Source organism: Lepidochelys kempii, chromosome 22 (assembly GCF_965140265.1).
Source record: "Lepidochelys kempii isolate rLepKem1 chromosome 22, rLepKem1.hap2, whole genome shotgun sequence".
NCBI classification, from domain to species: domain Eukaryota; kingdom Metazoa; phylum Chordata; order Testudines; family Cheloniidae; genus Lepidochelys; species Lepidochelys kempii.
Genome location: NC_133277.1, coordinates 7,772,909 through 7,798,508, shown reverse-complemented (window position 1 = coordinate 7,798,508; position 25,600 = coordinate 7,772,909). Strand labels below are relative to the sequence as shown.

The 25,600-nt window shown below is 49.2% G+C and overlaps 1 protein-coding gene across 5 annotated transcripts in view; it reads left to right on the top strand.

The window, feature by feature from the left end:
• The window catches only part of SNX19 (sorting nexin 19), a 53,176-nt gene that overhangs the window by 21,242 nt on the left and 6,334 nt on the right, over positions 1-25,600 (top strand). For 3 of the 5 annotated variants that reach the window (XM_073320768.1, XM_073320771.1, XM_073320770.1), the window contains one exon: positions 24,586-24,770. In XM_073320768.1, coding sequence (XP_073176869.1) covers positions 24,586-24,770 — 185 coding nt within the window. Of the gene's footprint in view, positions 1-8,907; positions 9,038-22,587; positions 23,052-24,585; positions 24,771-25,600 lie in introns of those variants that run through there. The other 2 variants (XR_012155902.1, XM_073320769.1) reach the window with 2 other exon arrangements.

The following is a 25,600-nucleotide window of genomic DNA, read 5'->3' as shown; positions in this document are numbered from 1 at the left end:
TGCAGGAGCTAGAAGCATTTAGACAATCAAAGTCCCTTTTTGAGTGGGTGAGTCAGTGCAGCAATATAAATACAGGCCGGGCAGTTGGAACACACAGTGGCTGCATCCCCTCATCCTGCCCTCAAGCTGTCCCCTTTGGCAGCAGTTGCCACTGGGTCAAAGGGACAGGCACCCCGATGCCACGGTGACGGGCACAGTGAGACAGACTAGATCTGGGGCGTTCTCAGGGTCCAAATCTTAGGTTTTTAGCCAGTGGGAGAAGAGATGGGGGAGCCTTGCTTCGGGTTTCTCAGAACCAAGTGCCCATCCATGGGCTCTGGGCTCGAGAGCCAGCTCCGTGGGGCATCCAGGAACGGAGCCACCTTTGGGTGACAGAAGATTAAAACGAATGACTCAAACAGGCAAAGGATGGGGGGGGCGGGTTTTTGTGGAACCTTTTGAAGACCAGGGCGAGGTGGGAGCTTGGCTTGGCCTGGCCTGATCTGGCCACCAACAAGGCCTAACCCGGCGCGAGCCCTTTGTGGAGGCAATGGTGGTTCCTGCAAATGAGCCACTTGAATGGACTTCCTGGTTCATTTACGATTAGACCTCAATGAGGGGCACTCAGTGCTAGTAGTGGTCAGTTCTGGGCTGGGGGCATCTGCCCCAGGACACTGGCTGGTGGTCACGAATGTTGGAGACCCACCATCTCACGTCCTACAGAACAGCCACTGAGAGTAAGCTCCAATGGCTGCCAGCCTGACTCTCCTCACCTCCCTCTGATTCCTCTTCATGAAAATGTCTCTGCTTCGCCTCTAAAAACGCCCCTGTTCTCTGCCTGTGTAGTTTGCTGGCATCGCCTCTTGTGTTTCCCAGGCTCCGCAGTGCTGTGATGATCAGGGGAGGCTGAAAGTTTCTCTGTGGCTTCCATGTCAATGGGTGAAGGTGGCCCAAGTATAAAATGCGTGGAGATTAGCCGCAACAAGAGCCTGGCGCTCGCGTGAAAGAGGTGTGGCATGGGGCTGTGCAAGAGATCACACAGAATGGGTGCAGCAGGGGCTGCCAGCGTGGGTGCAACAAGCATGTGTGGTCAGAGCAGAAGGTTTGGGATGCAGGAGTAATGGGCTCCTAGCATGGGTACTGCAGGACCAGTAAAGGGTGCTGTAGGCCTGTGGTCCAGGACAAACAGGGCTGCAGCGTGGATATAAGGGGTGGACATGATTGGTGCAGCAGGCCTGTGCTCCCAGCATGTAGGGATCATGTGCTGATTGTACCTGTAGTGTGCAGACTGTCTCTGTGTGTTACTGCGATGGCAAAAAGGGCTGCAGGTGGAGGGAGCAGAAACCCTAGAGCAATACCCTGAAACCTTGCTGATGAAGCTAGAGAATCCAGGAAGCTGGTAGCCACCTACGGTAGGTTCTAATGGAGCCAAGACTGCCTGAATTCTGACGGCCCATGAGCTATGTCCCATTGCCAGTAGCAAAGGTATCAGGAAGCCCCAATGACTGGGTCAATAAGTCAGTACTCGCTGGTTGTTCTGTGTCTTGTGTCCCGTGGCTGGTTCCTTGGTCAACCTGCTCAGTTCCTCGCCAGCCACCACTGCAACTCTTTGTATCGGGTCGGTGGGCTTCCTGGGGTCTCTCTTGATGATACCACAGGGTGTCTGTTGTCCGCAAGTGCTCCTGATGCTGTGATCATTTTAACCATCTGTGGTTTTTTTGCTCTGATTTCCCCTCTCTGGGGGCTTGCTCATTTCAGCCTGAGCGAGAGAAGTGCTCATTCTCTCTTGCAGAGCATGTCTACTTCCAAGTAGATGACTCTGGGTGAGGTGGGGAATCTAGAGATGAGGCCAAATCTGGACAGATGCAACTCCATTCTCAAGGCAAGCCTAGACCTCTGACTGCCAGAAGCTGGGAGGGGAAGGGGGGTCAATCTCTCCATAGTTGCCCTGTTCTGCACACTCTCCCTGAAGCTCTGGTTCTGGCTACTGTTGGAGACAGGATGCTGGGCTAGATAGACCATTTGTCTGACCCAGTCTGGCCATTCTTATGTTCCAAGACTCTGAATCTAAACACCCACAGTTTTGGGAGAACTCTGAATCCAGATCTGGACATTCCCCACTGCCTTCTATCCCTAGCACTGTTTTTTAAGCAATAAGCTGTTCTAGTAAGTCATTCCCCACCCTTTCCTGAACATAACAAGAGAGGGGCACATTTTACACAACCTTCTAATCCAAAGATAAAGAGATTGCATTTCATCACATCCTGGCCGTCTGTGCCTGGTAACCCGAGCGGGGCTGCCGTGCTGAGGCTCGGAAGCGCGTGTGTGTATATAAGGGAAGCGCGGACATATGCAGTCAGCTTTGATGGTGTCAGATTCCACGTGGCTTTATAGGGGGCCCGGAGCAGGAGTTAAAATAAATGAAAAGCATCCCTGGCTTGGATGACCGATCAGCATCTCCTGTCCTGCTGTGTCCTCAGTCATATGCTCGCATGGCTCTTCCAGATCTCTCCCCTGGCCTTTATTTCCCTCCTTCAGCACCTTTATAGTTTGCACATGGATGCAAAGGGACCACCTTGCCATCCCTGGGGATCAACATCCCCTGTTTGTCCATAGCAGAGGAGCAGGGCAAGTGAAAAATGAGCTGTGCTAAGAGCTAGGCTAGCTAGGTAGTTGATGAGTGGGACCAGCCAGGTGGTGTTCAGGTCTGCATGAGGTTTTAGACTAGGAATCGAGGTTCAAGCTAGAGGCTGACTCATGGCAAGGGTCTGGGTTCACCAGCACTGAAATCTCGTGAGCTGCCCCAGTGATGTTTAGGCTCCACATGGCAGGAATCTCATGAGATCGCTGCCCTTGCCAATTTTCCACCATTTTGGATGTTGGCGGCCTTGTGGGCTCAGTTATTCTGGTGTGGATTCTATCCATTGCTGGTTCTCCCAAAATTCCAGCTGGCCTCTGAGCCAGGATTGGGAAACAGGGTCCTTGTGGGATTGGATCCATCCTAGAACCAGACCTTAAGGGAGACTGAGATCCCAGGGCTGCTTCTCTGAGCCTCTGAGAAATCTCGTTCTAAGTTGGGGGACCCTGGCATTGTGGGGAAAGGGGGAATGAGGGGTCACACAGAGCCCCTGGCATGAGGGAGGAGCTGGAGGTGTCTCAGGGAGGCCCTGAAATAGAGGGGGAAGGGAGAGTGATACACAGATTTGAGGGGGGGGTGGAATAGAGGAATACAAGGAGCCCCTGGTGTAAGCATACAGAAGCAACGAAGTGTGCATCCCACTAGTTGTTTCACTTGCCACAAAATTGCAACCTCACACGCTTTGACTGAAAAGTTCCCTGCAGATTCTGGAATTTTCAGTCCTAGGTGGGAGGTAGGCAGCTTTTATAATTATACTCCAGCAGCATATAGAGGCCCAAACTGAAGTTGGGGTCCCACAGTGCTAGGTGTTGTACAGAAACATAGAAAGAGGCTGCCCCTACCCCAGGTTGCTTAGTCTATGTGAAGAAGACAGACAAAGGGCAGGAGGGAAAATGGGCACAGAGAGAGGAAGTGAGATGTTCATGGTCAGTGGTCAAGCAGGGAATAGAGCTTTGGTCCTCTGAGTCACAGTCCAGTGCACTGTCCGCTGGGACCGCATCTTGCCCACCACATTTGAATTGAGAAGCATTATGATTTTAACCCGTTGTGGAGTGGCTCAGGAAACTATAAAGCCTTTCACTTGTGTCAGCCATTTGAGTCCAGTCCAGGCTGATGGTGACAAAATGCTGTTGCCATCTGATGGCTTTTTGGATAAACTTTTGTGAAATGAGTTTGTTGAGTCTCAATCTAGATCTCAGCCACCTCTGTAGAGGGGTGAGAGAGTTGAATGGCCCCTCTTATCCCGGGAGGTGGTCGGAGCCAAGGAGCATTGGTGCTGGATGGAGGAGGACTGTTCTGTTGTTGCCTGTGTGGTACCTGTTGTATGGATAAATGGAGGGCACGGGCACAAAACTTTTTTTTTCTTTTTGCCAGTGAAAAGCGCAAGAGAGAGACCCCCAGGACATGCACACGTATGTGTGCTGTAATCCTGTCACAATATTTCTCCCTATTATTTTTCCGGGATGGGGGTGACATAATTTCTAGCCAGTAGTCAGTTTGCCCAGCTCTAAGTTTGTTTATTGGCTTCATGTTTGTTCTCTAGATGCCACCTCTCTCGCCTTGGCAGGGTGAAGAGGGGTCACTGGCTTTGCATTTCTCACTGTGGGCACAAGGGGGAGCTGCTGGCCAACCTGAGATTCTCTCTGGCAGGTTAAAATTCAGAAGGACCCCGCAGCTGTACAGCTGAGGGTCTCTTGTCACTAGAAGGGGTTGTAGCTGGGATAGCACTGGGGGAGTATGCCCCATGGTGATCAAGGCTGGGTGGGTACATAGAGGTGACAGCTGAGAATGGATGGAATAAGAAGAGAACCGGGCTGCGTGGCCACACTGAGCAAAGGGATGGTTAGATTCACGCTAACAAGGTCTTAGATCCCACCACCCCAGACCTTCTGCAGGAGTTCGGGTCCAAACTTTGTAATTTGGGCCAGTTCTCTGTTGGTATAATGGATTCCTGGAACTACACTGCTTCAGGTTCAAAAGAGCCACATGACACTCGCCCAGGAAAACATTCTCTTGATCCAGACATACAATGCCTACTGGCACCAATGGGTATTAAACAAGACCTGTCTAGAGAGTTAGTAGCCCAGGAGTGGAGGGGAAGCATTGCCCACTTCATATGATCAGGTCAGTACACACAAGACTGGCAACCTTCAACTTAGGCCTATGCCCTACCCCCTTCTCTGCCTAACGCAGCTCAGTTGTACCATAGCCTTGCTCTTGTCTCACTGGACTGCTGCTTTCTGTCTCTGCTGTGGCCTGGGATATCACGAGTGACCAGTAATTTAAAGTCACCATCCCCACCTTTATTTGTCCATGTGGGTGGGTGGAGGGGAGGGAGCTGAATCAGTATGTGGGGTCAGACATTTGTGTGTGGAAGGTAGGAGCAGAATTAAATAAAGAGCTGGAGCGAGAGAGAGACACACACACACCCCTGATCTTTGGAGTGACAGATCTGCAAGAGATACCTGAGCTGTTGGATATAGCACCAAGATGAGGCTTGTGGTGGTTAGGGGGTGGATGAACAATCTGAGGGCGTGTGGTTGTAACTGAGGAAGCGCTGCTTTGATGGTGCTGTTGTGTCTCTATCTCTGCCCTCCTGTGAGCTGGAAGAAGTTTAACCTAACACCGTTCTACCTTTAAGTCTCCTTATTCCTCTCATGGCAGTTAGAGAGGGAATCCAGCCTATTGCTGTTGAACATCTTAGCCATTCTCTTTGGCCAGATCCACATTACTCCTTATGCTCTATTCTCTAGCATTTTGTCCAGTGCTAAATCTCCTAAATGATGGGATGGATCCTGCTTCCTCTGGGGAAACTAATCAGAGTCTTCCTACATCCCCATGTCGAGAAACTTCACCTGCTGTTCACTGGCTGAGTCTCCACTTATTGCTCCTAATTTTACCCAGTTGGGCCACCCTAGACCATTCCCCTCTCTCCTTAATGCTAGTGTCACCCACTAGCGTGCATGGTGTGTCCTCACCAATCCAGAGTCGCAATATGGGTACCCAGACACAGAGCCTGGCTCTTTAACTCAAGCTGTAGAGCCTCACTCTTTCAGTCCAAGATCTTTCTTGTGTTATGCACCCTGGGCCAAATTTTGCCCTTCCTCCTGCTGATCTCAGAGGGGTGTAAGTGCAGGGAACCAGGCCCCACCTGTGTGACACCACTGCCCTCTGCTGGCTAGAAGGCCTGTATGTGCACATGACCACCTCCCCTCCCAACGGTGTGAGGCCCGGAGAGGTTAAAAACCCGGCCTTTAGTTCAGCTCATGAAAACGCTCCCTGAGGTCAGACAGTGAAGGCAGGCGGCTCTGGAGCAGGCGGTCCTGAGCGCTGTCCCTGCAGATGGCCCTGAAGCTGTCACAGCTGCTGCAACCAAGGATGAGGCTTTTGTCCTTCCGTTGTTTTTCTTCCTAGCAGTGCCCTTAAAATAATTTGCTTTGGGGAAATCTCCCTCCCTGTCACAAAGCGTCCTATGCTCTAGCATGCCATTGCTGCCCCCCTCCCCGAATCTATTGGATATCTTTTTTTTTTTTAGGCAAGGGTCTCTTAGGGCAACTTTAACTTCACCCCCCCATACACACACACACACCCAAGTTATCTGCCTCACATGGCTCTTCCTCCTCGCTGAGGTGTGTTCCTCTGGGCCGCTAGTGGTGGCTTCAGCGTCTTGGGACCCTGCCTGGTTCCAGATTATTCCAGCTTTTATTATTCTCCTTTCAAACTGTGGCCCGAGGGCTCGTTATACCTGCAGCCTGGATATGTGGCCGGGAGGAGTAGGAACCCCCCCCCCCCAAACCTTCACAGAGCCCTTGCCCTGGGGCTGTCCATTCCCACCCAGGCTCTGTTCCATCCCCTTCCTGGCCCTCCGCTTGGCCTTGGAGCTGACCACGATGGAGGTCACTCCCCACTGAGGTAAAGTCACCGTGAACAATGAGGCCTCTGGTTACCAAGACAACCACTAAATTGCCATCGCCTCCCTGGCCCGTCTACCCCATCAGGCTTCACCGCCGTGCCTCGTCTCGGATTGGGTTTTTAGCTCAGCTGGGTGGCCGGTTTAATTAGCCCTTCCCCCCGGGGGCTCTGCATTGGGAAAGCCGGCACCCCGGTACTGGTCGAATGAGAACGGGGCCAGGCAGCCGTTCACACGAGAGCGGGTAAACCCGGCGGGAGGGGAGGAGTGGACGCACCACTCAAAGGGGCCAGGCAAAGCACCGGGGAGTCGTACCAGTACAGCAGCTTTGTTCCCCTCATAACCAGGTGCCTGCCCAAGCTTGCACGTCCACACCTCCCTCCGTGCTGGTGCATTCTGGGGAAATCTTGGCGGCTACGCCACAGTGCCTCAGCAGGGGATAGAGCCTGGAGGGTGCGTGCACAGAGCCATAGCAACCGCCCCGGGACGGGGGGGCAGTGCGTCCTGGGATGTCCCACTACCCATGTCGCTGGGAGGAAGACAAAACTGGTTACACAGTTAGGGGAGCCCGTCGACACTGCGGACCAGCCCGTGTGTGTCACTGGACGACAACCCTGTGCCGGGGGGACCACTGACGAGGGTGAGCGGCCACGCTGCGAAATAGAACGGCGCAGAACAAGGGCCGAAGCAGCTGCTGAGTTGTGCTCATGCGAGCTGTGCCCTGTCTCCTTCCTCGGGCCAGCCAACATGAGAGAAAAGCACCAGCGCGCTGGAGGGAAGGGGTTTTGTTCGCACAGGGGACTCAAGTACCTCTGCAGGGAAGACAAGCCTGCAGAAGAGGTAGTGTAGACAGGACTTAATGTAGCTATCATCCCTGTGTGGACCAGGTGGAGGGGAAAACCTTGCCCACAGCTGTCGGGGGGACAGTTATCTGCCAATCGCACCCTGAAATAAAGGGAGGGTTTCACAGAGTGTCCAAAGGAGGTGGAATAGGAGAGTGCTGTATCCTCCATCTCATCTCTCTTGAGCCTCTGCCTTATCCCATTTCCTCACGGTGCTCTTCTCATCTTGGTGACCAACAGGGGGCAGTGGTTAGTGCACTGACCTGGGACTTCAATTCTCTGCTCCCCCACACAAGACTTCCTACATGACCTTGGGCAAGTTACTTAGCCTCTCTATGCCACAGTTCTCCAGCTCTACAATGGGGATAACAGCACTGGGCTGTCTCCCGGGTGGGCTGTGAGGATAGGTACGTTAAAGATGGAGAGGCGCTCAGTTACTGTGGCGATGCGGGGGGAATCATGTAAGTAATCTATCTAGATAGAGGAGAGCAGTGCTGGGTGGTCTCTGCTATGTCCAGCACCCACAGCCTAGGAGAGGAAGTGCTGCAGCATCTGGGCTCAGTGGGAGGCTTTCTCCTCTCCTGTGTGGGCTGGTGATCGAGCCTTCTGACACCGGGGGCCATGCAAGGGCTTTTTGTGAGCGACTCAGACTGTTCTGGGTTGGCTCAGTGACTGACCACACCCTTCCCCCTTCATCAGGAATAGGACCCAGCCTCAGTCTGTCTAAGTCAAAGCGCCATCCAGCTTCACTGTGCCATGTCTGAGCTTCTCTGTCAGACCCCAGCCTGGTTTTGAGCCAATTTGGGATCAGCCTGTGGTCTTGTGCCAAAACCTTCAGACTTTCCCAGTTTCCCGCTCCAACCACTGGAAATGCTACTTCTTGTTACATAGCCCACTGAGAGCTCAGACATCACTATGGCTATGAAAGGTCCTGAGCACTGTATCAGAATAACCCTTCTGACTTAGGGACATAGGTGGATATAAGGTGTGAGATCTCCCAAAACATTAGGGCTGGAAAGGATTGCTGCATGTGGCTGGAAATTAAAATCCCAGCCCCAACTTGTCCCAGGGGAATGCTGCAGGGCAGGAGTGAGGTGCATCAGCGGAGCTGTGAGTGGGTTCAAGACTGGGCAAGCAAAGGGTGCCACCGGTAAATATTGAGGCCAGTGGCCAGAGCTGTCAGGCGGCCCACAGAACTAGAGCCATTAAACTTCAAGCCACTGCAATTGAAAGGACCCACCGCTTATTCCGATATCAAAGCCTCTTTGATGATCGTCCTCCCCTTGTTCGGCAGGGAACACAGCAGGCAGCTGTGATGATCTCCCGAGGTGATTAGGGACCGGCTGTCCCTTGGATAGCCTCTTGGGCGCTCTCGACTTAGTGTGCTGACAGGGGCTGCTGTATGTCCTCCCTGCCCCCTTGGCTTTGGGAACTGGAGCTGGAATGGGTTGATGTCAGTTTAGCCATCCCGGGCACCTCTGAAAATACAAGTGTGATTCAAGGAGCTCATAACTTTGGGGATTTGTTTTGTTTTTCAGTCTCTCTCGCTAGCTCTTTCCGCCAGCACAGCTGGTGAAAACAAATCACTTGGCAGCCTCCTTGCTCCCCTTGACTTTACACAGGACCACAGATGCACAGTGTTGCCTGACCCTCTCAAGCACCCGGGCACAAACCTGCTTGCTCACACTGCCAGGCTTTTTGGATGGGCCTGAATTCTCTGGAGCACCTGCACTTTGTAGCTCCTTGAAGCTGGGAACAGATGGCCTGAGGCAGGTGATTCAGCAGCTTGTCTGCCAGAGCCATCTGGAACACAGGGAAAGAGGGCGGAAGCGAATATCCAGCTGCCGACACTGCAGTGTAGGCCTCCCCAAGGATCCCTGCCTGCCCTCCTCAGATGAGACAGAAAACCAAGGTGCTTCCCTGTTATGACAATTTAAGACCCTGTGGCACTTTTAGAGGGTTTTGTCCTTGCTTGTGTCCTGCCCAGATTGCTAGATGGATAAGTAACATTCCTCCCGCTGTTGAAGCCACTGGAGAAGTTTGTCACTGCCTGATCTAAGAACTGATGAAGTTTGCTCTGCTGGCACAGAATGGCTTCCATGTCTCACCGCAGAGAGGCCTGTGTGATGGTGGGCGAGTGATTTTCCCCCCTTCCCTTGCACAAGAGCTGCTAGGGGAAGGAATTGCCTCCCTTCTGGTGGTGAGAGCAGGAGAATGGGAACACGGGCTCTTGGGTTCTCTTCCTGCTTTTGTCGCCGTCTCATTCTGCAGCCTGGGACAAGACACTGTCATGAGTCGGAAAACAAGATGCAACTCCCACCCCCCAAGTTGAGTGCTGCTGATTGCTAGTAGCTGAAACCCGTGAAAACTGATCAGGTGAAAGCCTTGATTCAGACTGATGCCATTCCTGCAAAGCAAAGCCACTGGGAAAATTGGATCAAGGTTGGAACTGGTGGGACCGAGGCACTGAGCAGTGCCAGTAGCAGGCTGTTGGCTATGGTGTCTCTTCCCACCACCAGAGACTCGGATGAACCTGAGTCTTGCCGCCATTAGGATGTAACGCAATGACCCAACCGACTGCACAAGTCTTTTCACAATGAGGACACCTGCAGCAGGACTGGTCACTCTTTCCCCTGAAACAAGCAAGAACTTCCCTGCTTCTAAAGCTGCACAACTACTTGTGCCCATGTTGCACTTCCTAACTTGTGTGCGTGGCCGCAGGATGCCACAGCGCTGGGTGCCCTGAATCGATTCAATTGGCTTCTCCCTGCTCTGAGAGCAACCATCTCCCTAAGACAGCGCTGGGTCTGTAATTGCTTTGGGAGGATCCAACAGGACACTAGCTCCCAGTCAGCTGCAGCTCCTTGGAGCATGGCTGGTTATCACAGCCAGGCTCTCGCCTCTAGTTCAGCAGTGATAGCTCTCTGGACGGGAGAGATTCTTGCTCCTTAGCATGAAAACAGCTCCCTCGGCATCCTTCCCCAGCCTGGAGGGATGCAGCGAGAGCCCAGTTGACGGGTGTTGCAATCTGACTTGGTTACTCCCCCTGACAGTTCAGCAGCAGGTAGGAGCTAGAGGTATTTATCCATGCCCACATAAACAATCAATGCTACTGCAGCCTGTTTATGGAGGGACAGTGCCTCGTGGAGAGGAGAGTGCTGAGGAGGGCTCCAGACGACAGGTCTGCAGAGGGCTGTCTCCTGGTTTTGTCTCTCACTCCATAAAGTGTGTTGAGATCCTGTCCAATTGAATTCGAGGTGGCAGGGAGGGCTTTTGTGCTGGTCTTAAATAGCTCTGAATGGGAAATGTGGTGGTTTTGCTTCCTTCCTGTCCCACAAAACATGGAGAGAAAGCAACTGAGCTGTGCAGGGGTCCCAATATGTGAACCTTACACCCTAGCTGGTGCCAAGCTTCATTTCCAATTGACTTTAACCTCTGGGAAAGGCTCTGCAATAACAGCACAGAGGCCATCTGATCATCAGGATGCTGGGGTTTTCATTGTGATGTGGCCACCTCTCCACAAAGAGCTAAACTGAGAACCTGCCAACCTTTCCCTCCTGCCCAAACTCTAAGGAGTTTGGATGCAGAACTCCATCACTGAACCATCTCCCTTGTAAAATCACTTGCTGTCCATGAATGGTGCAGAAGTGCCTGCATTTGATTGGATTGAGGCTGCGTTCTGGGTCTCAAGTCTCTTGTTCTTGGAGGTTAGCCCAATGAGTCCCGGATTCTGAATGCAGAGAGAAGTCTGAGAAAGTCTGGAAGGAGTCCAGATTGCAGTCCACTCCACGTATCGCTTATACCAGTGCAGATGTGCTGTGTCAACGTAATATGGGGGTTGCACTTATTTGAAACGGGTCAGCCACACTGGTACAGTGCATCTGCACCGGGGGGGACACACAAGCACAGCTACATTGGTATGGCTTGTAAATTACACAATCTTAGATTCTTGTGCAAACTAGGGGCCTGTGGTGGAATCTGCATGTAAGGGAGACTACCTTACACCATCTCTCTGAATTTGGTCCAGGTATATATTTCTGTTTCCCAGGATGAGCTCTGTATGACAACACAAGTGTGTGTGTGTGAGAGAGAGAGAGAGAAATCACATTGGATATTGACATAATCCAGTCCTCCCAAAAACCTGGGAATTTTGGATCCACTCTTCGTTTCTCCATCTCAAACAACTTTTCCTTCAGAAACTGTTCTTCCAAATACAGCCAATAAAAACAAGCAAACTCTGTGCTTTGATAGTAGATACTGCATTGTTTTAACCATATCCTTTGTCCTTGGTTTGACTCTTCAAGAGTCAGCACCTTAGTAAGGGCTAATTTATCTCTTCTGCATGGGGTGGGAGATCAGCTATCATTTGGGAAGATAGAGAAGAAAAGACTTTCGGGGGAACAATGCTTCTCTCTTGTGGAAAAGAGTATTTAATTTTTTTTCTTTACTGGCTTGCAGAGGGTTAACAGTGCTTTTCTGTATTTTATTTCTGAACTGGGCGAATGAAGCAATCCATGGCTCACAGAGACCGGCCTCTCCCTGGGGTGCTGTTAAGAGCTTCATTGGCTCAATAAACACTTGATGAAGACCTTATCGAAAGCAGGGGAACTTTCTGACTTCATTAAAAATCAAGGGCCTGGGACACTTTTTTTTATCCTCTGTTTCTTTCCCCCTCTCCCGCTTCCCGTGGCTTGGGGAGCAATTCAGTTGCAGCTTTGGTATTTTTATTCCTGCGGAAAGCTTGAGAGCCCTAGAGGAATTAATCCTTCTGGCTGCATATCAGGTGCACCCCAGAGAGCAGCGGGGCAGTATTGCCCCCTCACACCCACACACTAGCCCCAATGTCTCAAACCTGTGAGAGAGGGCTACTCTCGGTGGGGTCAGAGGGGAGAAAGGAAAGGCCTGATGCTCCGTTGCCCTGCAACGTGTCAAATCATTTACACCAGTGTGTGTAAAGCCTTACCATTCTGACTCACTTGGTGCACAGGAGACTGCTGTATCTGGATAAACTCACAAGGCTCGATTCACACCGGGCGTCGCTCTGCTCTGCCGCCTTCTGCGGAGCTGCTCCGGGTTTGCACCATGGCGCGAGGGAGAGCGGCGTGTGCGCTGTGGGTTTAGCAGGTGTGAAATTGGCAAGACAATCTGTTCAACTGGAAGGCGCTGAGCCCTGAAGGATGGAGGCTGCTGCACTGCTGAACAAACACTTCATCATATTGTCCTCGGGCTGGGGGTACGGAACACATTGTTCGCAGTTTAAACCACTGTAAACTTTTTACAGGGCAGTGAGAGACGAACGTTTCCAGTAATTCAAGGAGATGGTTTACTTATTTTCTTCTCTTCTTGGCCAGCTCTTTAAAAGGGCTCAGGGTTCTTCATAGTCTTTAATTTATGGAGGGCTCTTTTTTTCTGTCTGCCCTCTGCAAACAATTCAGCAAACTGGACGAAGGCTGGTTTGCTCTGCAGGCGTCAGATCCAAGTTTTTCAGCTCTGAGCTCTGTGCGTTTCTCTTGACAGCATGAGGGAGAAGCAAACACATAAATTCTGGTGATTGTAGCATCAGCAGGTGCTGAAAGTGGAGGCTGGCAAGGGCGGGGGGGGGCGGGATATCGTCCTCCTTTATTTTCCATTCCTCTAACTGCTCCTGAAGCAGTTGTTTCCTTGGCTATGTATCCTCATTTCTTTCCCCCTCTCCCGCCCCCCGTGGCTGTGGGAGTGATTCAGTTGCAGCTTTGGTTACTTTTGTCATTTTTTTAAAAAATCAGTTTTATTGTGAGTGAACTTATTCCTGGGGAAGGATCGAGAGCCCTGGAGGAATAAATCCTCCTGGCTGCATATCAGGGGCACCCCAGAGAGCAGCAAGGCAGGATTAACTCCCCCCCGCCCCACCCACCCTCCCACACCCATAAACCAAAAATTCTCATTAAAACAATTCTACAAAGTCATGAATGCTACAGTGTTCTGCAGCTTTGTGCTTATGTTTTGGGCCATTGTTCCATTTGGATACCGTGAGTTAAGAATGGGCTTGTGTTTTAAGGCACTGGACTGGGATTTAGGAGATAGGCATTGAGAGAGGAAGGATTGTCCAGTGTTCAGGGCACTAGCCTAGTACTTGGGAGACTTGGCATCCATTTGCTGAACTCCACAGGCTTCCTGCATGACCTTGGGCAAGTCACTTAGTCTCTCTCTATGTCTCAGTCCCCACTTGTGAAATGGGGGTAACAGCCCTACCCAGCCTCACAGAGCTGATGTTAGGATAAACATGTTAAAGATTGTGAGACGCTCAGATCCTAGGGGCTATGGTAATACAAATAACAATAATACTATCATAAGATGCTTATCTAGATGGACAAGTTCAATACAGCCGCCTTCTGTGGCCTTGGGTGAAGTGAAAGGGTAAATGTCTTAATGATTGGGAGATGCTCACATATACTGTGGTGAAGTATGTAGACACAGGTGTCCTCTCCTGATGAGGAAATTGGGTCAACTAAGGAAGCTTGTTCTCCAAAGAGTCCTTCTGAGGCTTTTCTTTGAGCTAGGGCAAGCTCAGGCAGGATTTTGGAGGGTTAGTGAGAGCTGTTAGGGTACCCATGTGGCACAGGAGTGATCAATCAAGCTCGTGTGTCCCTCGCTGTCATGGCGTGGCACATGGATTTAAATAACCTGGAGCATATAAATGAAGAATACTGTTGTAGGTACTGAGACCCATCGGTAGTGTACTTGGTGTAAGAAATAGAATAGAATTGTCCAGGTGCCTCTCTTTTACAGAGGAGGACTGTGTATGTTTTTAAAAAGGGAATCTACCTACTTAGTGTTACAAAGCAAGAGAGGATGCTAGATAAGACATGAGACAAAGAGGTCTAAGAACATAAGAATGGCTATACTGGGTCAGACCAAAGGTCCATCTTCCGACAGTAGCCAATACCAGGTACCCCAGAGGGAATGAACAGAACAGGTAATCATCCAGTGATCCATCCCCTGTCGCCCATTCCCAGCTTCTGGCAAACAGAGGCTAGGGACACCATCCCTGCCCATCCCAGCTGATAGCTATTGATGGACCTATCCTTCATGAACTTATCTAGTTCTTTTTTGAAGCCTGTTATAGTCTTGGCCTTCACAACCTCCTCTGGCAATGAGTTCCACAGGTTGACTGTGCATTGTATGAAGAAATACTTCCTTTTGTTTGTTTTAAACCTGCTGCCTATTGATTTCATTTGGTGATCCCTAGTTTGTGTATTATGAGAAGAAGTAAATAACACTTCCTTATTTACTTTCTCCACACCAGTCATGATTTTATAGATCTCTATCATATCCCCCCTTAGTCGGCTCTTTTCCAAGCTGAAAAGTTCCAGTCTTATTAATCTCTCCTCATATGGCAGCCGTGCCATACCCCAAATCCTTTTTGTTGCCCTTTTCTGAACCTTTTCCAATTCCAATATATCTTTTTTGAGATGGAGTGACCACATCTGCATGCAGTATCCAAGATGTGGGCATACCATGGATTTATATAGAGACAACATGATATTTTCTGTCTTATTATTTATCCCTTTCTTAATGATTCCCAACATTCTGTTTCCTTTTTTGACTGCCACTGCACATTGAGTGGATGTTTTCAGAGAACTCTCCACAATGACTCCAAGATCTTTTTCTTGAGTGATAACAGCTAATTTAGACCCCATCATTTTCTATGTATAGTTGGGATTATGTTTTCCAATGTGCATTACTTTGCATTTATAAACATTGAATTTCATCTGCCATTTTGTTGCCCAGTCACCCAGTTTTGAGAGATCCTTTTGTAGCTCTTCGCAGTCTTCCTTGGACTTAACTATCTTGAGTAATTTTGTATCATCTGCAAATTTTGCCACCTCACTGTTTACCCCTTTTTCCAGATAATTTATGAATATGTTAAATAGGACTGGGCCCAATACAGACCCCTGGGGGACACCACTATTTAACCCTCTCCATTCTGAAAACTGGCCATTTATTCCTATCCTTTGTTTCCTATCTTTTAACCAGTTACCAATCCATGAGAGAACCTTCCCTCTTATCCCATGACTGCTTACTTTGCTTAAGAGCCTTGGTGAAGGACCTTGTCAAAAGCTTTCTGAAATCTAAATATACTATATCCACTGGATCCCCCTTTTGTCCACATGCTTGTTGACCCCCTCAAAGAATTTTAGTAGATTGGTGAGGCATGATTTCCCTTTACAAAAGCCATGTTGACTATTCCCCAACAAATTATGTTCATCTATGTGTCTGACAATTTCATTCTTTACTATAGTTTCAACCAGTTTGCCAGGTACTGAAGTCAGGCTTACTGGTCTGTAATTGCTGGGGTCACCTCTGGAGCCCTTTTTAAAAATTGATGTCACATTAGCTATCCTCCAGTTATTTGGTACAGAAGCTGATTTAAATGATAGGTTACAGACTACAGCTAGTAGTCCTGCAATTTCACATCTGAGTTCCTTCAGATCTCTTGGGTGAATACCATCTGTTCCTGGTGACTTATTACTGTTTAGTTTATCTATTTGTTCCAAAACCTCCTCTAATGACACCTCAATCTGGGACAGTTCCTAAGATTTGTCACCTAAAAAAATGGTTCAGGTTTGGGAATCTCCCTCACATCCTCAGCTGTGAAGACAGATGAAAAGAATTCATTTAGTTTCTCTGCAATTGCGTTACCGTCCTTGAGTGCTCCTTTAGCATTTTGATCGTCCAGTGGCCCCACTGGTTGTTTAGCAGGCTTCCTGCTTCTGATGCACTCAAAAAAAAATTTCTATTCTTTTTGAATCTTTGGCTACTTCAGACTCTTTTTTGGCCTTCCTAATTATATTTTTACCCTTCATCTGCCAGAGTTTATGCTCCTTTCCCTTTTCCTCACTGGGATTTAACTTCCACTTTTTAAAGGATGCCTTTTTGCCTCTCTCTGCTTCTTTTACTTTGTTGTTTAGCCGTGGTGGCTCTTTTTTGGTTCTCTTACTATATTTTTTAATTTGGGGTATACATTTAAATTGAGCCTCTATTATGGTGTCTTTTAAAAGTTTCCATGCAACTTGCAGGGAGTTTACTTTTGGTGCTGTACTTTTTAATTTCTGTTTAACATAATTTCTTGAGGTGTTGCTCACTCGTGGTCGACTGAAGACTTCAAGGAATTTTTTTTTAAAGAATTGGGATACCTACTCAAAATAACCCTGGCAATACGTTTGTGTTGCTGAGTTTGGAGTAACAATGCACTCTCGGTTCCCTCTGGAGTTTCAGATGGAGGCAGTATTCCCTCACTTCCTATCTCAAGCTGTTGTCGAGTGTTAATGTTGAACACCTAAGGGATTTTGTGGCGATGCTGTACATGGGACAGAGGGATTCCATCCTGGCCCTGCAGTTGAGCTGTTTCTGTTTCTACAACATTCTCAGAACCTTTTGATAGGAGGCATGGATATATTTGCATCTCTCCTTGTGAGTCTCCATGTGTCACCATTCTCTTTGGTATATTGTACTACCTTGGTCTTGTGTGCCTTGCTTTTTACCTTCCTGTTGCCTGGGAGGTGCATTAATTGGCCTCAAGGAATTCAAGTCTCTGTTCCTGAGCAGCTGTTCAGTCATTGATCTCAGGAGGAGGGGGCAAGGTGCTGCTCTGGGATTAGTACACTCATTTCACCTCTTGCAAACATGGGTTTGAATCCTGCTGGAGACTGTGGCCTCAGGGCTTGTTTAGGTGCGGGGCTTCACTGGTTTAACTTAAGGGGATATTGAACTGATTTAGCTAACTTGGTGCAGAAACCTGCATGGGCACTCGTAGTTCAGTTTAAACCAGGCTTACTTCAGTTTAGTTTACATTCATTAGGAACAGGTTTAAGCCAAACTGTAATAAGCCACTTGTAAATTAAAATAAGTGTGTCCACACAAGGGTTTGCAGTGCTTTAGCTAAATTGGTCTAAAAACAGGTTTAAGTTAAACTGGTACAACTCCTGTGTGTAGACAAAGTCTGCCTGACTCCCCTTCGAACCTGCAGGGAAGCTTGACTGATTCACTGTACTCAGCCTTTTCCATTGGCAAGGAATCCAGCAGGTGGTCAGCCACACTCCCTCCGAGGCACAGCAGCCCATCTTGCATTCAGGAGTCAAACAAGATTTCAGTCCACACACAGCTACTTACCCCCTTCTGCTGACTCCCAGGGTGGTGCCTTTACCACAAGACCTTCCCATCTCAGCAGCACCCATTGCCTTTTTCTGGGGAATAGGGCCACTGTATATGCTCATCCCCAAACCCATGTTCCCCAACTACGGGGCTTTCATGTTTATCCTGTTTTGATGGGGCCCCTTCAGTTGACCTTGGAGTTCCATCCTAAGCCCTGGTATTAAACCAGCTCTTTTTTAGCAGCCAGTTCATTCCTCCATCGGCAGCTATTTCAAACAGAGGATCCTTACAGCATGGGCAAGTTATGTGCCTCCAGACAAGAGGCCAGGACCCATTGCCTATGTGTTCTGTCTCTTGACACTGGGCATTTTCAGAGCTTTTTGGTGTCTGAGGCTCAGGGGTGACTTGCTGTCTATTTCAGGTCTCCTCTGCAACACAAGGAGATGGTTCAGTGATGGGTTTGTTTTAATTTCTTTTGGGGCCCTATTTCTGTGTAAAATACCAGAGTGGAAATAGCAACTTATCAGCCATCCAAAATAAAGCCAGTTCTATTTGTGTTTGTCAGCGGGTTTATTTCTACCTGATTTCCTCTGTGTGTGTCTCGTCTGGGTGTCTACCTCAAAATATTAGTGCTTTAATAGCACAAAAAATTATTTGTGAATTTAGCGCTGGTGAAAGGTGCCAGATTGGCAGCTTTACACATTTAAGTTCATGCATGAGAAATATTAACCCTTAATAATCGTGTTGCATTGGTGTATCTCTGAGGACTGGATTTTAGCGCAATAGGTCTGCTTGATGGCGATGTCAGAGCACTTGGGTTTGAGTCATCTGGGGTTTTCCATTAATTGATCCAGCCTGCCTCACACAGCAAATAAAATCGCTAAAGCAGAGGTATTTTTACTCATGAACCTTTAATGATCTAACATATTGCTCCTATCTGTCCATAAGAATGGCCATACTGGCTCAGACCAAAGGTCCATCTAGCCCAGTATCCTGTCTTCCAACAGTGGCCAATGCCAGGTGCCCCAGAGGGAATGAACAGAACAGGTCATCATCAAGTGATCCATCTCCTGTCACCTATTCCCAGCTTCTGGCAAACAGAGGCTAGGGACACCATCCCTGCCCATCTTGGCTAATAGCCATTGATAGACCTATCCTCCATAAACTTATCTAGTTATTTTTTGAACCCTGTTATAGTCTTGGCCTTCACAACCTCCTCTGGCAATGAGTTCCACAGGCTGACTGTGCATTGTGTGAAGAAATACTTCCTTTTGTTTATTATTATTTGGTGACCCTTAGTTCTTGTATTATGAGAAGCAGTGAACAACACTTCCTTATTTACTTTCTCCACAGCAGTCATGATTTTATAGACCTCTACCATATCCCCCCTTAGTCGTCTCTTTTCCAAGCTGAAAAGTCTGTATTTTTAATCTCTCTTATGCAAGCTGTTCCATACCCCTAATAATTTTTGTTGCCCTTTTTTGTACCTTTTCCAATTCCAATATATCTTTTTTGAGATGAGCCACCCAGATCTGCACGCAGTATTCAAGGTGTGGGCATACCATGGATTTATATAGAGGCAATATGATATTTTCTGTCTTATTATTTATCCCGTTCTTAATGATTCCCAACATTCTGTTTTCTTTTTTGATTGCCGCTGCACATTGAGTGGATGTTTTCAGAGAAATCTCCACAATGACTCCAAGATCTCTTTCTTGAGTTGTAACAGCTCATTTAGACCCCATCATTTTCTATGTATAGTTGGGATTATGTTTTCCAATGTGCATTACTTTGCACTTATCAATGTTGAATTTTATCTGCCATTTTGTCACTCAGTCACCTAGTTTTGTGAGATCCTTTTGTAGCTCCTCACTGTCTGCTTGGGACTTAACTATCTTGAGTAGAATCATAGGATCCTAAAATATTATGGTTGGAAGAGACCTCAGGAGGTCATGTAGTCCAACCCCCTGCTCAAAGCAGGACCAACAACAACTAAATCATCCCAGTCAGGGCTTTGTCAAGCCAGGCCTTAAAAACCTCTAAGGATGGAGATTCCACCATCTCTCTAGGTAACCCATTCCAGTGCTTCACCACCCTCCTAGTGAAATAGTGTTTCCTAATATCCAACCTAGACCTCCTGCACTGCAACTTGAGACCATTGCTTCTTGTTCTGTCATCTGCCACCACTGAGAACAGCTGCGCTCCATCTTCTTTTGAACCCCTCTTCAAGTAGTTGAAGGCTGCTATCAAATCCCGCCTCACTCTTCTCTTCTGCAGACTAAATAACCCCAGTTCCCTCAGCCTCTTCTTGTAAGTCATGCCCCAGCCCCCTAATCATTTTCGTTGCCCTCCGCTGGACTCTCTCCAATTTGTCCACATCCCTTCTGTAGTGGGGGGACCAAAACTGGACACAATACTCCAGGTGTGGCCTCACCAGTGCCGAATAGAGGGGAATAATCTCTTCCCTCAATCTGCTGGGAATGCTCCTACTAATACAGCCCAATATACCATTGGCCTTCTTGGCAACAACGGCACACTGCTGACTTATATCCAGCTTCTCATCCACTGTAATCCCCAGGTTCTTTTCTGCAGAACTGCTCTTAGCCAGTTGGTCCCAGCCTGTAGCGGTGCATGGGATTCTTCCTTCCTAAGTGCAGGACTCTGCACTTGTCCTTGTTGAACCTCATCAGATTTCTTTTGGTCCAATCCTCCAGTTTGTCTAGGTCACTCTGAACCCTATCCGTACTCTCCAGCTTATCTACTTCTCCCCCCAGCTTAGTATCATTTGTAAACTTGCTGAGGGTGCAATTCATCCCATCATCCAGATCGTTAATAAAGACGTTGAACAAAACCGGTCCAGGACCGACCCCTGGGGCACTCCACCTGATACTGGTTGCCAACTAGACATCGAGCCATTGATCACTACCCGTTGAGCCTGACGATCTAGCCAGATTTCTATCCACCTTATAGTCCATTCATCCAGCCCATACTTCTTTTAACTTGCTGGCAAGAACACCATGGGAGACCGTGTCCAAAGCTTTGCTAAAGTAGTTTTGTATCATCTGCAAATTTGGCCACCTCACTGTTTACCCCTTTTTCCCAGATCATGTATGACTACGTTGACTAGGACCTGGCCCAGTACAGACCCCCTGGGGGACACCACTATTTAGTGCTCTCCATTCTGAAAACAGACCGTTTATTCCTACCCTTTGTTTCCTGTCTTTTAACCAGTCACCGATCCATGAGGGGACTGTGCCCGCTGCTCCCAGGGCAGCGGCTCTCAGGGACGGAATGTGCTGGGTTAGATGGAACCCGGGTCCGATTTTGTCGAGCAATCCCGACCTTCCTAGCCTTTTCTTGGTGGGTCCGCCCTTTAATGGGGTGGTGGAGGGGAGCCCCCATCGGCTGCGCCACAACTATCCCTGCACTTCCTTTCCCTCCTCAACTTTTGTGTCTCCTTTCTTTTCTTTCCCTCACCTCGCTGCCTAATCTTGATTCTTTTCAGTTCTCTCTCTGTGGAGATTCTCCATCTCTCTGGTCCCCCAGCCCACCAGAGCTGACAGACTGTTTGGAAAAAGTGGAGCCCACTGGTGATCGAAAGGAGCCAGGACATCTGTGCTCTTGCAGCTAAGCACAGCTGGGACAGCAGCCTGCATCCCTGCCCACAGGAGCTGTTCCTGAAACTGGCTGCATTAGGGGCAGGAGCAGGGAGAGGGAGAAAACTTGGGCACCTTTTGAAGAGCTATCTGCTGCTTTGCCCACCTCAGCAGGAGCACATGGGGAGCGAGTCTGGATCAGCCTTCTCCTCTGTTCCTGCACTCAGTCCCCAATTTGGGAAGCACAGAGCTAGACTGAAAATACAAAATCATAGAGTGTAATAAATAACCCCCTCCCCATCCTGGGCTTTATAATCACAAGAGCGCTATGGCCTGTAACCATTTGCACGTCCTGTCCCCTAACTGGATGAGAGTAAGTCTTCAGAGTGAGGCTTACACTGCTGATACTGATGATTCCACAATCAAAATTAACTTTCTGCAACATTTGCTTTAAAATTGCTCTTTTGGTGATGTTCCCGCCAGGAAACATGTTTGCTCTTTGTAGGAAGGAAGCACATAAAGGTTGTTGAACACAGTGGAGATTAATCCAGTGAAGCATTTGATCTAACATCCCTGGAAAGGTCCTTGGCCTGATTGCTGAGCTTTAACCCTACATCCCCGAAGTTCTGTGACCCTCTCAGACACCATCTGTCATACTTGGAAATCTGTTAATTAACTTGATTTTAAGCATGACATTGCCCCTAAAGTAGGCGCAGTTCCACACCTTGAAAACCATGTGTGTTAGTTGTGGTTGACCCTAGAGTGTACCATGACCAACTAAGCATGACTAGCAAGATTTTAAAGTGTGCTGATGCTGGGGGCAAAGTTGGGTTTAAGCCAACGCACTTTCAAACGTGACTGTTGCCCTAGATAGGACTCTTGTTACCTTGCTGTCTAAGGCTGGTGCAAACTAGCCTATTGATCCCAAGGGCATGCTCGGATAGCATAAGAAGGCTCTGATCCTGGTTGGAACCATGGGGCACTGTGGCAATACCCACAGAAGCTCTGCTGATGGTACCTTTTCCCTAGCTGTCCCAAGTCTCTGGGATAACCATCCAGCTCCCCCAGAGGAGTGCCAGGAACAGGGCTGTTTTGAGAGGGATTACAAAGACCTTACAGCTCTGTGGAACCAAGACTGGTTTTATTTTCCTGTCTTCTTTACTTTTATTCATAGTTTTTAACAGGTGCGCACGCGTACAACTTCTATGTGGATCCTGGAAGCCTGTTGTTAGGGAGATGTATTCCTTAGGATGTAAGGCAGGGGCACATGAGGAATGATATCACTGTAGCTCTGCCCCTTGACAACCATTGGTACTACCCAGAGATTTCTCCCTCACTTACCTTTGGGTGTTTCTATTCTTAGTGCCACTCTTGTTCTGTCCACTTGCATTTGGAAGCCGGGAAAGAAGCCCTTGGCCAGCATGCCCAGGCTGAGAAGAATGCAGACAGTCTGGCAGAGCGCAGGTTAAATAAAGTTTGTCTTGGCAGGGCCCAGCTCTTGGACGTACTACAAGCCACTGGAGTACAGTGATGATGGAATTACAAACACAAGCACCAGCACAGGCTGCCAAATGGGACAGGTCTCCCGACACTGCTTGTGGGCTGCTATCTGCTGGAACTCTGTGGGTATGTCTACACAACAACTAGACACCCACGGCTTCCCATGCCAGCCAACTCAGCTTGCAAGGCTTGGGCTGCTGGGCTGTTTCCTTGCTGTGTAGACTTCCAGGCTCGGGCTGAATCCCAGACTCTAGGAGGTGGAAAATGGAAGGCCTGGAGAAATTGCAAGCTTTCCCCATTGTCAACACTCCACTGTTTCCTGTCGAGCCCCCTGCTGGCACAGACTGAGGAGAGAGCACGTTTCCCACAGCCGGCGGTATTGCACCAGTCTTTTCAGTGCTATGGAGCTGAATCCTGGTTCTGCTGAAGTCAGTGGGAGTCTTGGCATTGATGTGAGTGGCATCAGGATTAAGATCATGCTTCCCCAGGAGGCCTATGGGGTTCCACTCTGCATGGCTGATTTTTGGGGGCAGAGGGAGCTCCAAAGCTGACGGCTGGCTGACTGCAGAGGCATTTTCTGGTACTTGGGAGAGTGCTGTAATGTTTTGGAGTCTGGGGATCCACACTAGATTTAGTAACATTTTCTGGCCAGCATGGGTGGTGTCAACGAACCTTTCCTGCACTGGCTGCACATGCCTCCTGGCTCCTATCCGGAATGACATTCCTGTGGCTGTAGCCTCGGGATTTGCAGGTTGTTACCATATAAAGGGCATAGTCCTGTCGCAGCAGGAGAGCCAGTGTGAAGTTTTTTTGGAGGGTACATAACTTTCCTTTTAATAGATGGATGGCATAGATTTTTGGATGCAAGCTGCAATGATTTCACTGCCCTCCAGTGATGGAGATGAGCAGAACTGAGAAGGATGGGAGGGAAAGCTGGCAAAGGAGATGAGTACAAAACACAAGGACAGTCTCACCTCCCTGCCCTAGGAGGTTATAGCTTTGGTCTTAAGAACTAGCATTACTAAAGACCTTCAGTTGTCTCCTTACAGTCCTTCAGCCCCTTCTATTCCCAAGCATCTCCCCTTAGCCTTTACTCACTCTCCCCCAACCCAAACGAGGACTGGCTTTTGGCACAAGCAATGGGAAAACACCACGTGGTGTCCTGTATTGACTTTCTCTACTAGCAGTGGGACAGGACAAGGAAGGCACTCAACGCCAGACCAGATTCCCTCGCCAGGCTGTGCTGGCAATGGGATTAGGGAGGGGAGGAAAATTGGTAATATAACATACTACCCTCTGCTACCACAGCTTAGGGGCATGCTGCTGCTTGGGGGCTTCTGGATCCCCTGGGAGCTGTCTTCCCTTTACAGTGAAGCATCAAGAATGCCTGTTTTTGGCTTTGGGGTGGGGTGGGGCAGGGTAGGGATCAGGCTGGTCTCTGAGCTGGGTTGATTCTGAAATCAAAAGCATTAAAGATGCTCTTGGCAATAAGGCACCCGATTTGGAGCAAGGAGCCCTGGGCTCTACTCCCATCGGTGCCAAAGTCTGCCCTCGAGCCATTCATTAAGAGCTAGAGCAATCCACAGGCTTGAAGGACTAGTCTGACCTGTACAGCACAGGCCACGGTCCCATTGGTGGCCAGTTCCATGAGTAGCTCTCTTGACATTGTGTGAGTAACTCCTTCACAGTGCAAGCAAGAGGGTCACTAATCTGGCCCTTGTGCTCTGTGCCTACATTTTCCCATCTGGAGATTGGGAGTAGTCATCTCTAGCTGCCTCACAGGTGGCTGAGGAGCAGCAGCTAATGAATGGCTGTGAAGTGGCTGTGATACCCTGTGGGCCGTTGCTGTGAAGGGAGGAACATTTTATAAAGCCCATCAACCCTTCTCCAGGAGTCCCGGATAAGTGGGAGGCTCAAGAGCTAATTCCCACTGTAGCCATCTTTCACCTCTCTCTCTCTCTCCCCCCCCCCCATGCCTGCCTGCAGATGGCTGGAAGTGCAGGTGACTAACCTGACCTGCACTCAGCGCTGGGTCCAGTACCTCCGATTGCTGCAGGAATCCATATGGCCCGGGGGAGTCTTACCAGCGGTGCCTAAACCTGTCAGGACGCAGGAGCAGAAGGAGGTGACGGCACAGCAGGCCTTGCAGAGCCTGATGGGACTCCTTCCTGGTGAGTTTGCCGTGCGATAAACACCCAAGGGCTCTCTAGCTGTGGGATCTGGCTAACGGGCCTTGGCTCTTTAGGGATCAGGTTCTGAAATCCATTCCACCACTTCGCCATGTGAGAGAGCCGGTGCAATAGTGACACCTGGAACCAGTGCTTAATGTGCCGCAGATGCTGAGCACCATGGGCTGTTAGCACTGCAAATGAACGGGAGTTTGTCATAGGCTCATTGGCCATCCCTGAAACCAGTGCAAGGCAGAGGGTTGGGGAGCCCCACAAGTGAACCCATTGCATTGTCACCTCTAGAGATCTGGTTTCCAAGCATGAGAGAGCCTGCTTGTGTTTACCCATGTGTGATACCAGAGGCATGGACTTGAAGCCGTCCCTTCTTTGCCCCCCTTTGGTGTGTTTAGTGTGAAACACTTTGGAAAATAGCAATTCTCGCTCTCTAAACTCTGTGCAGTTTTGACACCATTGTCAGCCACGGCAAGATCCAAGACCTGGCAAATTCACCTCACCTCAGGAGTTAAATGACCCATCAATAGGGCTCCCACTAGTTCCAAGTGAACAGCCACCGCGCTGCCCCAGGGTTACTCGAGATAATTCACACAGCCATCTCAGCAAAGTCCAGTACTCTGAGGGAGAGAGAGCCTGCCATTTGGTGACTTCTAAATACAGGCCTTCTCATCTCCCACCTTTAGTACTGGCCACTCAGTAGGTGGTGCTCCTACTTCAGAGCCACTCTCTAGGGAGGCAGTGCCCCAGCACAGCAAGAAGGTGCTGTTCCGCTGAAGGTACTATCTTTCAAAGGAGGTATAAAACAGAATTCTTTCTGC